This window comes from Rousettus aegyptiacus, unplaced genomic scaffold (genome assembly GCF_014176215.1).
Source record: "Rousettus aegyptiacus isolate mRouAeg1 unplaced genomic scaffold, mRouAeg1.p scaffold_m13_p_14, whole genome shotgun sequence".
NCBI lineage: Eukaryota > Metazoa > Chordata > Mammalia > Chiroptera > Pteropodidae > Rousettus > Rousettus aegyptiacus.
Genome location: NW_023416289.1, coordinates 5,329,634 through 5,346,283, shown reverse-complemented (window position 1 = coordinate 5,346,283; position 16,650 = coordinate 5,329,634). Strand labels below are relative to the sequence as shown.

At 35.2% G+C, this 16,650-nt stretch overlaps 1 protein-coding gene across 5 annotated transcripts in view; it reads right to left on the bottom strand.

Moving 5' to 3' along the window:
• RBL2 (RB transcriptional corepressor like 2) overlaps positions 1–16,650 on the bottom strand; it is a 50,725-nt gene that overhangs the window by 31,217 nt on the left and 2,858 nt on the right. For 4 of the 5 annotated variants that reach the window (XM_016142385.2, XM_016142384.2, XM_036231277.1 and 1 more), the window contains exons 3-9: positions 14,091–14,291; positions 10,666–10,730; positions 7,128–7,256; positions 5,669–5,829; positions 5,513–5,577; positions 4,746–4,932; positions 1,021–1,187 (exon numbers count right to left, since the gene is read on the bottom strand). In XM_016142385.2, the coding sequence (XP_015997871.2) occupies positions 1,021–1,187; positions 4,746–4,932; positions 5,513–5,577; positions 5,669–5,829; positions 7,128–7,256; positions 10,666–10,730; positions 14,091–14,291 (975 nt within the window). Of the gene's footprint in view, positions 1–1,020; positions 1,188–4,745; positions 4,933–5,512; positions 5,578–5,668; positions 5,830–7,127; positions 7,257–8,242; positions 10,425–10,665; positions 10,731–14,090; positions 14,292–16,650 lie in introns of those variants that run through there. The other variant, XM_016142387.2, reaches the window with a different exon arrangement.

Sequence of the window (16,650 nt, the reverse complement as noted above, 5' to 3'; positions counted from 1 at the left end):
TAGGTAAACAAGGTCTATCTGAGAAACATGACTTAAGAAGAAACCAACAGACAGAGCCTGTTGGGTGTTAATCATAATCAAGTTTATGAAAAAAGTAGACTTCATGAAAATGTAAAAGAAAATTAGTCTTTTGTTTAACGAGTCCAACTACTAATACGTGTATACAGGGCCCTTTTATACTACACCACCAGAAATAAAATGGGCTCCCATACAGTTTATGTCATCAAATCATTAACTTTTAGGACTAAATTCCTTTTCAGGCCAACAGTGTTTTATAGGGTTTACAAAAGTTACAGTGGTTTTACTTTGGTTATGAATATAACTGTCTATCTTTTTAAACCACAACCTTTATTGATCCCCGCTTCCCTGAAATGTTGATAGAACAGTTGGAAACAGATAGTCTGGTGCTTTAATCTACACTGTCTAGTGTTGTTACCAACTCCTGTGCTACATTAAGGAAATCTGAGTGCTATGGACTGAATGTGCTTCCCTGCCCCCAAATGCACATTGAAACCTAATCTCCAATGCGATGGTGTCTAGAGGTGGGGTCTTTGGGAGGTGATTAGGTTGAGAGGGTGGAGCCCTCATGAATGAGATTAGTGTCCTTATGAAAGAGACCCTAGAGAGTTTCTCTGCCTCCTTCGGCCATGTGAAGATATAGCAAAAAAGAGAGCTGTCTGAACCAGGAAGCAGTCCTCGGGAGACATTTAATCTGCTGACACCTTGATCTTGGACTTCCAGCATCTAGGACTATGAGAAATTAATTTCTGTTGTTTATAAGTTACCCAGTCTATGGTATTCTGTTACAGCAGCCTAAACAAACTAAGATACTGAGGAAAAATGATCACCTTTTAGTCACACATCTTATATTGCAATGTCCTCTACAGACTAGCAACAGGACTAAGTATATAATTGATATAAAATTATTAATGGGTATAAGGTACTAACAGCGAAAAATTAAAATAGCAAAACTGAAAAGTGCTCAACAAATCTTAGAACGCAAGGAAGGCTCAAACTAACTTTAGAATCTGTTCCAGGTTTTCACTCGGTGCATTCCTGAGGCCTGTGAGCATGGTGTGCAGACGACTCAAGCTATGTGTAGCTGCAGACACCGGAGTCGCACAAGGGCTGCTGTCCTTAATGTACCTTACACCAGTCAGTGGTGTGGAGGTTCTCAGTGCTTTAGACTAAAAGAGAAGGAAGAGGACATTATTTTAGGTGGGAAAGACTTTCAATTACTTCACAAATTACTTTATGTTATCGACAAATTTGAGTAATTCAAATATCGCCATTTTCGGAATTTAAACATACCACCACTAAAAGCTACCACAATCCAAGCAAAGATGTGTGAAACGAAAATTTGTATTTTGGCCAATTAAAAAGATTTCTCTTAAAAATTCAATCTTTAAGATAAATCATATGTCCCTACTATCCTTCCTCTAAAACTTAAGCTTGAGGCAAAAATAAGCATTAAAAAATTAATGTCACTGCGAAACAACTTCATAGCTCCCACCTACTGCTATTTTTGTAAATACTCAAAGATTCACAAAAGAAAGCTGTGAAATAAACCTGGCCCAAATGAAGTCCATGATTTAACAAAAGCCTACCTAAGTCGTCAAATGTTCCCCTAGGGAGAGAGGATGAAACAAACATTCCCCGGGGCAGAATGCAACCCAATGCACACGAACGCTCCACAGTCTTTCTGCCCCTCCTTTACCTTTAGTTACCAGACTCTACCAGTTTTCCCCCTAACGTAGGCAAATCTTCAGATAAATGTTTAAGTCAATATTCTTGAATATAAACATCAAAAAGACACGATTTAATGTCAAAGAATTTCAGCATGTATACATATGGTAACATCTTTTCTCATTTTTCCACCAAACTCAAAGGTTAAGATAGCTTGAGTTTTTTCATATTGAAGATAAACTATATTTCCTTATTTATTAAATGTATTTATTCAAGAGATGTAAAAACATCTGGCAAAATTTTCACCTGGCAACAGAACTATTCAAGTTTATGAGATAGAGAAGCACAGAAATTAACCATTCAGAGATAAATCTATGTGCTCTCTCTGTGACAGGAGAGTCAGGACTTCCACTTAGTTTCAAAGAGATTAAGTCTGCATTATTTTTAGATCAATAAAACAATGAGTAGATTAACAACATTCAGAAGGATGTTCCCTGAGATAGCTTTTCTGGAAGCCAGCGTCTTCCCTATATTTGACCTTGCCTTGCTGGGAGGGAAAAACATCTTGTACAAGGCAAGCAACAGCAGCAAGCAGCATCTTACCACACTGCCTACAGGTAGCAGTGCTTCCCCAAAGGAAACGCAGTAGGTATGATGCCCACAAACAGCCTCCTGCTTACAATTCTCAAGGTCAGTGCTGGCTTCTTGGTAGCATTATTTAAGTTCTTAGCTTAAAGCTTCCTATGAATTCCGATCAAGAGAGTCTTTCTCTAACTCAAGAATAAATATTAAATTGATATTATAAAGATATTAAAACTTTCCTTCTCCAAGTAAAGACTCAAATTTTGGAGTGCCCCAAACTCTGTCCTTAAGCTTCTTTCATTCTCTAACAACCCATGCCACTGGGTAATCAAAGCCATCTGTATCCTGACGAATCAAGAATAAATACATACACACAGCCCCAACCTCTGCTGTGACCTTCGGTCTTGTATATCTAAACTGCCTACTCAACTACTCAACTTCTCAACAAAGATGCTTTAAAGACATCTCAAATTTAACATGCTCAAAACCCTAACTCTTGATTTCTTCCGCAGACTTGCTCTTCCCCCTCTATAAATGTTAGTGGTAGATATTCGTAAAATGTCTACCCTGTGCTAAGCACTTGAATACAGTTCTGGTCACAGCCCTCATGAAGCATATGTTCTAATGCAGGGAGACAGATAATAAATAATTCTTTGTATGTATATATGTGTCTATCCATCCATCATCCATCCATCTGTTCATCTGTCTGTCCGCCAGACAAAGAGTTCCTTCCTTCTACTAACCTAACCTACTGCCAAACAGTGATAAATACTAAGAGAAATGATAATTAAAGAGTAAGGGAGAAAGGAAGTCCTGAGGGTTGGGGCGGATGTTGGTGGTTACCATTTTATATACAAGTCAGGTTATCAGAGACCTGCATGAAATGAAGAAGTAAACCACATGCATATCTCAAAGAAAAGTGTTTTAGACAGAGGAAATAGCATGGACAAAGCCTTTGAGTTGGGGTATGCTTGGCACATCTGAAAAAGAAGGCTAATTGTGGCAAGAGTGGAAGGGGACAAGGAGGAAATGGTAGGAGATAAATTCAGAGAGGTAGCCGGGCTAGGTCACTGAAGACCTTACTGGCATTTCTAAAAACCTCAGCTTTTATACCATTTACCCAACTGAAGTCATCACTGTTTTCTTTTTATTGCACCTGAGACCCAAACCATCAGTAAATCCTGTGGGGGCTATTGCCAAAATACAGCCCAAATACAACCATTTCCCTGGTCCAAGCCACCATGAACTATCACCAGAATTATTGCAACAGCCTCTTAATTCCCTACTTCTACCCTTGCCCACATCCCACCCCTCCCAACAAGACCTTTAAGCATGTAAATCAGATCATGTCAGTCACTGTTCTCCATAACACCTTCCTAACACTTTGCTCTCAATCAGAGCAAAAGCGGCAGTCCTTACCCTGGCTTCTAAAGCCCTCTAAGGTCTGCCTGACCCCTCTGTCCCTGCCCCAACACATTCTAATCACTCTTTCCCTCGTTCTATTCCTGCCACACTGGCATTCTCACTGTTCCTTCAAACAGCCAGTCGTATTCCTCCCACCTCATGGCTTTGCCCTTGCTGTGCTCACTTCAGGTCTCTGTTAATATCACCTCCTCAGAGACGCCTTTCCCCAGCAATCCTATCTACGATAGCCCAAGGCCCACCCATTATCCCTTCTCCCCAATACTTGGTACTACCACTCAATTTCTTTTTCTCATAGATCATCATCTGACATACTCTATATTTACCTTTTTTTGGGTTATCTACTGTCCACCTTCCCACAATAGAATATAAAACAGGATATTCTTGGTTTTGTTTACTGATGTATCCCCAGTGTGCAGGACACAATCTGGCATACAGAATACCTTTAGAATATTTGTTGAATAAATAAGTAAACCTGTCTTAATTCTGGTTTATAGGTGAGCTATCCCTAGAAATCATCCACACTGCCCCTTGAGTCACATTTCAGAAGTATATTTTCTGTAAATACCACGCACATAAGGGAAACTCTTAGTCTCCATCATTCGAAGTGTTTGCAGAAAATAAGAGACCACATGATATCGAAACTCAGTTCAAAAGAATTTTCTTAAAGACTGCAGATTCTCAGTTTCCCTAGTCTCTTACATAAAGGCACAAACTTAGGTCAATCAACATTTTCTAAATGCCTACTATTTTTAACATATAAAGGCTGTATATTACTGACCCATTGTTTCAAAACTAACAGTCATCAGCATGAAACATTCATTTAAATTTATATTAAATTCTTTTTTCTCAGGTCTAACCAAAAACTTTGAAAGTAGATGTTAACAAACACTAAATCAGCAAATTTGAGATAACATTTTCGATTATGATAAGTAATGATGGGAATTATCTTTCTCATACTGGTAGCAACTGAAACACACATACACAATCACCAACATAAAACGGAACCTCCGGCATGTGTGCTCCTGCACTTCGACTTTTCTGGCTGAACCCACCTTGTCAAAGTGCTGCTGCAAGATGTTCTTCATCTGCACCCTTTCAGCAGTCTCTGTTCCCGAACCCGCGTTCAGACACCTTGACAGAATCCCTGTTTCCTCTTCAGCATCCTCTCCAAGAAATATCCGTTCATCTAAATTCCCAACAGATAAAACATACTCCTCATAGGCCTTATTGATGGCTTTACTATAGGGGGAAAAAAAGGCAAAATGTATACTCACAGAACTGCCATTTCAGTCCACTTAATTATTATTATTATTTTTTTATTTACTAGAAGTTCTAATAATTTTGTTGTGCAAGTTAAATTTTAGTGAGTCACTGTCAATCATAAAAACTGAGAGTATCTACACTATGCTGGTCCACCGTGCAGTACGTATACTTTGCTGACAGGGTGGGCACACTGTACCGATCTCCCTGGAAAGTGCAGCTTCTGATGAGAAGCTTAGTTCTCTTTCTAGCTGCTCTAGGCAACTTTGAAGACCTCCAGACGTCCACATCATTTTTCACCTCTATAGTTCCAAAAGAATTTGTTTTAAAAATTATAATCCAAAAGCTTAACTATTAAAACTTTCAAGAACAGCAATATAATTTCTAATAAATTTTAAAAAGTGCTTAGAGTAAAAGTTGATAAAATTTTTTATTGCTTCCCTATATTTTCCCATAAAACATTCTAAATTTCTAAGGTACAATTAAAACACTAAACTCTGAGATTTTTCTAAGCACACAATTTTAAATATTAAAACAGTTTTATAATAGAAGTACTCACAAACTCTCTCCAAAGTTTCCAGGCTCTAAAAACCCAGTAAGATTTTCTTCTTTTCCCTTAAGGAGCTATGATGAAAGAAAAGAGCCTAAGTCAACATATTAAATCAAATCTTTACCCAGAAAATATTTCCACATTACTTCTTTACTACTTACAAACCTTTTTTTCATAAAGTTTCCTAATATAGGGTTTCCAGAAATGTTCCTTTATTCCCTTTGCTTCCAAAACTAGGCCATCATGTAAGGAACAGAGTTTCTCAATGACACAAGGTGGGTCAGAGGAAGGTTTAGTATCCTTAGCATGAAAATCTTCAGATAGGCCTATGATGTACAGAATCACAGAGATGTCAGGTAGTATTCAATAAACCAAACTGTAATAAACTAAAATATAAATAATAGACTACTCAGCATATCAGCATATGAATATATGCTGGGAAGTCGTGTATAAGCGCCTGATTTGACTCTATTTAAATGTACCTCAAAAATAGCAAATAGAGGTAGAGTGTATTGCTGCTCAAAAGATTTCAGTTGCTTAATTATCTATCTAGAGATGGTTTTAAAAAACTGAATTTAGTATACTACTGTAAGATCTAAAAAAAAATCTGTAACTTTGCAAATAAACCTTACATTCAAATAAAAAATGCCACTTTTAAAAAAATTACTGTTCAAAGTATGTATTGTATTGTTTACATACTTTCATTAAATTACATGTGTTTGTCATATTAATTTATAGCAAATCTTTGCCCTAGACTCAGTAGGTAGGGGAAAATAATAATAATAATAATAATAATAATAATAATAATAATAATGGGAAAAATGAAGAGAAGCAGCCATCTAGAAATATAAAAGAAAATTAAGAAGGAAATTAGAGAAAAGACAATACAAAGAACATTCAATTTACCAAACCAGGAGCAAGTGTAGTAATTAACTCCACTAACCTTAAAAATCTACTGTGAGAGTCAGACAAGCTGAAATTCTAATTGTAACCTACACCCCAAAATTGACAATCACCCAGAATCCTACCAATTATTCAAATAGCAGCAGCGTTATATACTTTATTTATAGCTTATAAATAATTTTTTATATTTGCTTTGTACATCATAATTTGGTCTCTCACTGTATGTCACTAATAGTCACTACATAAAGTCTGTTTAATCCATTGCCAAAATTATTTCCATACATCTTTTAGTTTAAGAGTTTAAAATATATTTTCTGTATTTTAGGACCATAACTACTCCTCTGTAAAAAAAATCTGAAATGAAGATACTTTCAATAAATCTGTTCTGACCCCCTACAGTGTGTTAGGCATGAAGCTTGCCAATGCGGAAAAATATCATCAGCTTTAATGCCACCTTTGCTACTCTGGATTTCTGAATTCCTTCTTGTTGAGTATATATTTCGGAAACTTATACAAAAGTCATCTAAAACTTCAGATTTTGTGATATTTGCAATAGCTCAACTCCTACTAGTTTTAAGTACCATGGGAAACCATAATGATGGAGCTTTTCAAAGCTCTTATGTTCTCTGATGCTAGGAAACCTATACTATGTATAAAACTCCCAAGAGTAAACATAATGTAGAAACGTGAGTTGTTCGATATCTCTGATTTATAAACTTACCTTTAAAATTAGGGTTTACAAGTTCTTTACGATTGGAACATTGAAGGGCATTTCCATAAACTAAGTCCAAAGCACACAGCAGAAGATGATAAGAATTGACCAAATCATCACTAATCATGGGGAAATTACCTATGGGATTATAGACAATTATAGATTTAAATATGCATCAATTTTATAATATTTTAAAAATAACATCTTGCTTAAATTAAAATGATATACAACAATATGCAAAGCTGACTCAAGAATTACATAAAATGTTTTGGTAAATTCACATTTTGAAATATTCTTATAGTTTAATAAATTTCTAACAGTTTAATGAAAACTAATACTTTACTAAAAATGCTATCTGTCCACTCAGTATTCATTAAATAAGTATTTATTAAATAAATGCCTTGAAGTCAACCAAAATTTTATCATTGGTTTCTCCTTTGAAAATTCTGAAAACAATTTCATAATTTATATCAAATTGTAAGAAACTTTACATGAAAATATTTGTCAAGGAAATTAGTAGAAATACATGAAAACAGCTGAAAAAATTATTCATGTAAGTTTTTCATGCCAGTACTTTAAAAAGATCAGGACCTATAATTAGACTCCTAACAGTAACATTTTAAATAACTTTTCTATATACAAAAACGAGCTCATACAAATTAATGCAATAGGACCAAAATTAAAGACATTTAAGTTCTAGAGTTAGTATCCCAAGAATAACTAGTGATGCTTCATAACAAAGAAAAATGAAACCAAAACTTAAACTTTATAAAAACATGTCGTTTCTGCAATGCTGTTATAAGTCTAACACTAAAATCAATTTTTACAGGCAGTTAAACAACAGTTTTATTTTTCTTAGAAATTAATAAATATTTCTAGATTTTTTATAACTTCAAGCGTATCCCTTTAATCATTAAACACTGCATTTATATGCTTCAATTGACTTTGCAGTCTTATAACGTCAGATGAATTCAACTTAAACAGCTAACATATCTAAAAGAATTATTTCTAAACCTCGACATTTCCACACTTAATGCCTACTCAAATGCATGCATACACAAACATACACTCACACTGTTTCAGGCTTTTTCCTCTCCTTTCAGCCAAAGAAAGTTACCACTTACCTCAGCATATCAGGATACGTAATTCTTTTTTTTGCATAGGTGGAAACATTCAATAAGTCAACTTAATGAATTAAAGAGAAAAAATATTTTTCTGTTGCCAGAAAGGCAAATGATAATTAATAGGTTAAATTTGGCACTGATATAAGCAAACTAATTTGCTTGGTTCTACTATAAAGATATTTAGTATAAAAACATACTCAGTCCCTCAAGTGTAAAACAGGAAGTACACCAGAGGGTTTCAGGCTACAAAGCCCATCATACTGACAAGCCTAAACTTGTCACTGGTGTGTACTTGCGCTAGAAAGAAAAAAAACCCTGCAGCAGTGTAACTTCTAACAAAAAGCTGAAATGTCCCTAAACTTAGAATCTAATTTAAATTCCAGGACTGTCCCAACATAGCTTAGAAATAAATCTCACTTTGTGAGATATTTCATTTTTCCATCAACACAGATAACCTGTTTAACCTCCAAAGTTAGCTTATTTATCAGGAAAGAGATTTGGGATCTCAAAACAGGGAGTGGCACCTATTGCTCTTCAGGCCACAAAGCCCCTCATGAGGACAAGCCCAAACTTGTCACTGGTGTGTACTTGCCATACGAAGTCAACAAAGATAATAAACAAAAAATGACAGATTTCATAAAATGATAAATTATCAGGAATGCCCATATATTGCACAGAAAGTCACGAGAAAGGTGGTTAGAGTACACCTCTTTCCAAAAAACTAAGTTGAGAACTGAATAAAACCAATTAAACTGCTCTATTAGAAAGATCCTATTGAATCACAAAAAATCATAGTGCTTGATTGTGAGGGGACAAAGTCTCTTCAAGTCATTACAGACTGAATTAATAAGATAAAACTCAAACACTAAGTTAATTGCAGAGAAAAATGCCACCCCAGTTGATCATTTGAGACTAAAATCTACATAAGGACAATAAAATAATAATTTATAAGGCACAATGACTCCCAATTACACATGTCATAAAAGACATATACAAAACAGATAAAAATCCTAGAAGTCAAATATACCTCCCACAATCAAATGACAAAATTAATATACGTATAATTCCAGCCATAGCAAGTAACAAGCAGCAGCAAGTGTAGCAGTCACTATGAAAACAGTTTATATGCTCCTAAACCTTTCTTTATGTCCTGCCACTGATCCTATAACCCAGGCGTCCCCAATCCACGGGTCACAGAACAGTACAGTACCCATGCATAGCCTGTTAGGAACCAGGCCGCGAAGCAGGTGCGCGGTGGACAAGTCAAGCTCCATCTGTATTTGCAGCCCCTCCCCAGTGCTAGCATCAACTGCCTCAGCTCCATCTCAGATCATCAGCATTAGATTCTCATAGGAGCACCGGTCCCTGGTGCCAAAAAGGTCGGGGACCGCTGATAACCTTTATCTCCACTAAGAAACATGCCAGTGTGATTGGAAAGCAAAATATCTAACAGCATATTTTTGACAGAAGAAAGATTTTTTTTTTTTCAATCAAACATGCAGCTCAGGGAAGGAAGGATCAACTCTCGACTAGCTAGCTGTAATGAGACAAACTGAACCCCAAGGCCAATGGAGTGACATATCCTTGCTGGGAGGCCTCCATGTCCAGCATGGAATTAAGAATGAGGAGACCGGGGTTCAAATCCTAGCTGTTTCTAGCAGCTAGTTTCTGGGCCTCGGCTACCTAATTTTAAAGTACATAAGTTGGACTAGTTGCTTAAGAATGAGAATCTTTTATATTTATGAAAATCTTTCCAGCTCTATAATTGATTTCAACTTTGCATTTTATTGAGTAAAGGCATTCCATATAGTCTCTAGAAAAAGCTATGCAACTTACATAACTGTACTTTTTTTTCTTCTTTAGAATACAAAGAATCAATTCTACATAGAAATACAGAGAAGACCAAAAAAGTAATAAAAATCTTATTTTGTTGAATGCAGACCTTGGGGATGTTATATGAAATAAGAAAAAAGAGAGAGAAAATAAATTATATCTAAAGCCACTCAATCAAGTATATTTATCTGAATGAGATGCAAAAAGTAATCTGAACTACTCTGGGAATGATAAGTCCCACTTAACTAAGACTTGTCTCATGAAAAATACAGCTCAAGATATAAGCATAGACATACTAATGTGTTTTCAGCCTATAACTGAGAAGAATAGCTTTAAGTGGAAAAGAGAACAAAATTAAAAATTAAAATTAAAAATTAAAAAATTTTCCATTTAATAAGAGAACTTTTGGATATTGTAAAGAAATTCAAAAGACTTTTATGAAAAGGCAATACTTAAAAAAGAATTGGAGACTAAAACCCTTCAGAAATTTTCAGTGAGAATCTTTTCCTGAAACACATTAATGGTTGACAGAAGTAGGACCCAAACATTTAAATACGCTATTATCTAAATACATATTACTCTTTTCTTACCTTTTGCATATATAAAAAGCACCCAGCAAAAATGGAAAATTTCGGACACGGTACAGGGATGTCGCCTTTGGGAGAGAAAAAAAATCATGAGGTAACAGAAAGATTAAAAAAGATATCACAAATGACTATAAATTAGGTGAGAAATAGAACCTAGTTAGAGGGAGAACAGATTCACTCTGTATGGAAAACGTTTAAGTTCTTCACCAACCAAATATTGGTAAGGAAAGAGCTAGGGGCCAGGGAAAAAGAGTTCATCTTGGAAAGAGGAAAATTCTGAAGAAATACAAAAGCTTTTTGACTCAGAAGCTAAGCAGGGTCGGGCTTGGTTAGACCTGGGGTGGGAGACCACCTAGCAAGACCAGGTGCTGTAGGAATTGAAAAAAAAAAAAAAAAGCTTTTGAGGTCAAGGTAGGTAAGGCAGAAAATTAACAATAGTTCTTTTGGTGACTTCAGCAAGGTTAATGCTGCTTTAAGATACATGCCTAGAGTCTAGTTTTTTGGCCCTCTGTCATAGCCAATGAACTGTAAACCCTTCCTCTCTAAAAACATTCAGATTATACCAAGTCACAAAAGGACTTTGTAATATAAATTCTGAGCTTCCTATAATTCCTTATACTTCTTTCATTAAGAGCACCTGTTGTATTTTGCCACGTTGTCTACTAAAGAGAGTTCTGGACCGGCTGGTTTTAAGCTTGGATTTTCTACAAAACCTCTGCCGAAGTTTAAATAAGACCTTTGTTGTCTCCACAGCCCAATAGCCTTATTCTAACCAGGTGCTTTGAAAAAAGAAAGCAGGAGACTGGGGTTTAGCTCCTACACTGTCATTAGCTAGGTACTCTTGCTTTCCATGTGCCTTAGTCTCTTTATCTGCTGGAAGATTATTCTTACCAGTCCATGGCAAGAAGTAAATGTCAGCGCCTTGCTTTACAAAGAAGACTCCCTACCATAGGCACACGATAAACTAGTTTTAATGCCTGCTTGCAAGGTTAAGCCAAACTTTTTTAGCTTAACACTCCAGCCGCTCCACAAACTGGCTCTATAACGTGAGTACTCCAGAACAAACTTAACCTACTCGGCCAAATTTCCGCGTGCTTTGCTGCTTCAGTGTCCTCATTCTTCTTCACCTGCACGGAAGGCTCTCTCTAAACAGAACCTTACATATAGACTCTGTTTTTTCTTAGACACGCATAGCTTATGACTAAATGAAGGCACTTTACGGTTTCTCTTTGGCACACCCAAATTGCCTGCATCACTTCTCTTACACATTATTAAATAAAACAGGGTTAAGGATTGCTTGAACACAAGTACTGTGAAACCTTGAAGGTCGACCTGATAATCAAGACTGCTATTACAGACTACTGGACAAGGAGCGTATATGGCATGGATATTCTAGCCAAAGGGACAATTCATATCCAGGGTGAGACAGAGCATGATTTCATCATGCTGCTCAGAACAGCATGTAAATGAAAACTTATGAATTCTTTATTTCTGGAATCTTCCATTTAACACATATGTATTTTTATGCCTACAGCGTCTGGTCTTCCTAGGTGGTCTTCCATCCAAGTACTAACCAGGCCTGACCTTGCTTAGCTTCCGAGATCAGACGAGATATGGCATGTTCGGGGTGGCGTGGTCAAAGAGCCATTTAATATTTTTGGGCCACAACTGACCGTGGGTAACTGCAATCGCAGAAAGCGAAACTTTGGATAAGGGGAGGACTCCTATCTCTAGATTCACCTATCAAATTCCTACCCATCACTGAAGACCTATTTATACATATTCCATAGAAGCTTACCTGACTGGCTCATACAGTGGTTTATTTTTGCCTCATGAGTCCCACATTTCTGTTAGCTTTTGCATTTCTACATGCCTCCTCTTCCTACTATACCTAAGCTCTCAAAAGACAGTGACGATGGATTTTTTTTTTTAATACTTGAATCCTACATAATACCTAACAAAATACTTTACACAGTAAATTCTCAATAAATATTCAGTGACAAACTTTCACCAACTGATGTGTATTAGATACATGATAGAGTCATGGTTAAGCATATGGGTTCTATAGGCAAACTACTTGAGTTTCAAATTAGCTGTGCGACCTTGGCCAAATTACTTAACCTGTCAAGGGCTTATTTTCCCAAAACACCTGTAACAATAGTATCAACCCTCATGAACTTGTCATAGAGATGAAATGAAGTAATATATGTTTAAATCTTAGAAGAGTCCCTGCCCCATAAATGCTCAGTAAATGGTATGCATTATTATTATTAGCCGAACAAAAGTACTAATAAAACGTATACAGGGTGATCTAAACATAAATTTTCTTACAATTTTCTTACCATTTTCTTAATTAGATTAGGTAGTACATACACCCTAATACACATTAAAGCAAGTACAATCTGAAATGATTTTCTACGACACACCAAAGAAAGAAGATACTGTGTCTTTCTATATAAATTATCACATCTGCCTCAGTGGGACTCAGAAGAAAGTTGCATCCAAACTTTAGAATACTTAATTGTAAATGGTCAGTTCCCCAAAACTGCAAGCAAATTAGACTAGCTGCTTCTGTATCAGTGGGGCCAACTATATAAAAATGTATGGTTTGTTTTGTTCTTAAAAGCTACTTGCTTACTATAAACATCTTTTACAATTTTTATATTAAAAGAACATTATTCATTCAATTATAATACTCCTTTTCCCCCATTTTTGTCAACAATTTTTTAGTTCTCTTTTAGAAACAAATTTCCATTTCTACTTTATAAAAAAGCTTTTGTGATAAAGGTAGAAAATTTGTCTCCCATAATTGCCCTTATCAGAAAAAAATGGAAAGCAATGAGTCAAAGTAAGTTTATCAACTTTGCAGACATGATCAAAAATAACAAATTTATAATAGTTTCAGCTCCTCTATTCTTTCCTCAATCCAGTTTCTCTACTTCCGATTGTTTGTAAACATCGAAATACATAAAGAAGCCACTTTAGGAGAATTATTTAGCACTCAGTTTGACAGAAAAGTCAAATAATAGAAATATTTAATAACAATTACCATGCATAGAACATGATAAAAATAGTCAATAATAGAAAATCAATTAGTCAAATTCTATACCCAAGGTTGCTATTTGGTGAAAATATCTAAGGTCTGACTTTTACATTTTGTTTAGTTAAATAAAAAGAGAAAGTTTATCTAAACAAAGATTCCATACATTTTACAATACAAAAGCCAAACTTTTCATGGCTAACATACAATGAAAAGCAAGAAATTATTATTAAAAGAAAGCTCTTGGAGAAAGAAAAAATATATATATTTATGAAATCACATATGGTTTTTAAGACTAGCAAAATAAGCTTAAAGGAAAAAACTGAGGGATCAAAAATCTAGCAGATGGACAAATGTGTATTCCTGTCTAGCAAATATAAAGACATACCGTTGCTTTCTTCCTCTTTGTTGACGAGGTGGCTCCTCTTGAGGATATTTAAAAATGTCCTGAAAAATGGGTTCATATTTCTTAAAAATTACAGCAGAAACGGTGAAGTTTCTTTCTAATCTCTCAGTACGTTCTCTGAAATGTTGGGGTAGATTTGCCATTTCTTCCCATTTCTTCATCTTGTTAAAAAATTCAATTAGGCTGACATTAAAAATAAAAAATGAGATTTTTCATAATTAACACAAGTACACAAATATAATTAATAGTAAATAAGAATTAACTCACTAAATTATATTACTTTTAGACAGTGATATAAATCACAATTTGTGCCTCTGATTAGCTTAATCTCTTACAAACTGATTTCTCATATTGTTGCAGAATAATCAGACTGGCGAGAAACCAAGCACCACTTGGAGAGCTGGAGAACTCAAGTTCATTACGCCAGCAGTCCCGGAAGAACTAGTGCTCTGAAAATCTGAGCCCCAAGCTCAGGGGCAACTTTACTTTTATAGGGCTTATCCGCGGAGTTACAGTTTTACAGTTGTCATGGGCTGACTGAGTAATTTGTCCTCAGGTGGTTATAGAGTGCGGGAGTTGCTATGGGCTACAGACAGTTACAGGGTATGAGATTTTCAAACAGGAACTTAGGCAATACATCTGTTATCTAGACAGAACAAGCAAAAGGGGGAGGAGGAGTCTTTCGTTACTCTCGAGGTCACCCTACCCTTTGGCCTATGCGGCAAGCATAACTGTAGAACCAGAACAAAAAGCAAATTATAAGGTAGGCCATTTGAGTGAAAAATTCCTCTTTAGTATCTTCCTAATCTTTTTCCTGAGCTTTCCTGAGGGTTTTTAAAAAATTATGAAATATCTAAAAATACAAAATAATTGACCAGAGTAATGTAACCAACATTCATGTACTCTATTGCCGGGTCTAACAAATATTGAATTTAGCCATGTTTGCTTCAGATTCTACAGAAACAGCCAAAGTTTCCATTTGCACTCCTCCCGAATTCCACTCCCCACTCTTCTCCAAAAATAACCACCATTATAAAGTTAGTCCGAATCTTTCCCATCCATGTTTTTATATAGAACTACTTACTGTAGTCACTATATGGAGATTATGGGGAGATATATATATATATATATATATCCATAAACAGTAAGCACTATCTTTTGTATGTGTGATTTTAAAGTTTTAAATAAATAGTATCACTCTAAGTAGCATTCTGCAACTTGCTGCTTCTTGTTTTTGAGATTAATGTTGCTGAGCGCAAATCTAATTTATTCATTTTAATTGCTAAAAATATTCCTTCACATGAACCACCATGATTTTTTGCATTCATTCCCCAACTAATCAAAATTGAAGTATCTAATTTTTTATTATAACTAAACATGCTGTAATGAGCACATTCTTATGTAAGAATTTCTTCAGGAAGTACCTCAAGAAGAACTGTTAAGAATATGCATTTTCAACTTTACTAGACACTGCAAAATTTGCCACTAAAGTGGTTGTGCCAATTTATATGCTTACCAACGCACACCAGCAATACAGAATTCTTGTTTGTTTACATAATGACCAACCTTGGTATTATCAGACTTCAAATTTCCCCAATCCAATGAGAATAAAATGTTATCTTGTTTTTACTTTGAACTTCCTTGATTACTAATGAGGTTGAACACCTTTGCCTATATCTATTGGCTATGTGAGTTTTGTCCTTTGTGAAATCATATTCGCTGCCCATTTTTCAGTAACCATTTGTCATTTATTTAACCATTTGTTAGTAGTTCTTTATAATTTTGATACTGATCTTATGTCAGTTACATATATTGTAAATATCTTCTCCCAACCTGCTTTGTTTTTAATCCATTTAGTCTATTATGACAAAAAAGTAAATAATCTGAAACTATAGATAAAAATTTAAAGATAAAAATTGAGTTTTTGAAATGGAAATAAAAGTGAAGCCTAGGATTGTATTACTTGCATTAAAATGTTAGATACATTCTATTTGCTATAGTTCATAATGATTACATAAGTTGACGTTTATTTCTAAAGTTCCTTGTCACGTAACTGAATTACTCAGCCTCTACTTTCATCTTCGTCTTCGTAATGATTACACTGTTGCACCTAACTCAAGTCTACTTCTCCAGGTTAACAGACCAGTGTTCTATACACTGCCACTTGTTCTTAGGCCTAAATATAACTCAGGATGGAGTTCAAAGTTAATAAACTATAGCTGAAATATTAAGTTTCTTGTTAATTATTTTAATAGTGATCTTTTAAACCATTAGGTCCATAAATTGTGACATAGGTATTTACCCTCCAAAATGTTCAAGATCCAAGATCCTTTTCCACCGATCTTTCTTAAGTCAGAGAAAATTCACACATGAGGCACAGATAGTAAATGTAATCAATTCAACTGCACAAAAGATGGTAAAAGCAATTTCTGTCTCTTATGTAAAGTATTATTTGACCCTTTCTGGAACTGATTATAATAGTGGTGCTTATACTCCAAACAGAAAACTCAGAAGTATTTACACATTCTACATATTGAGATAT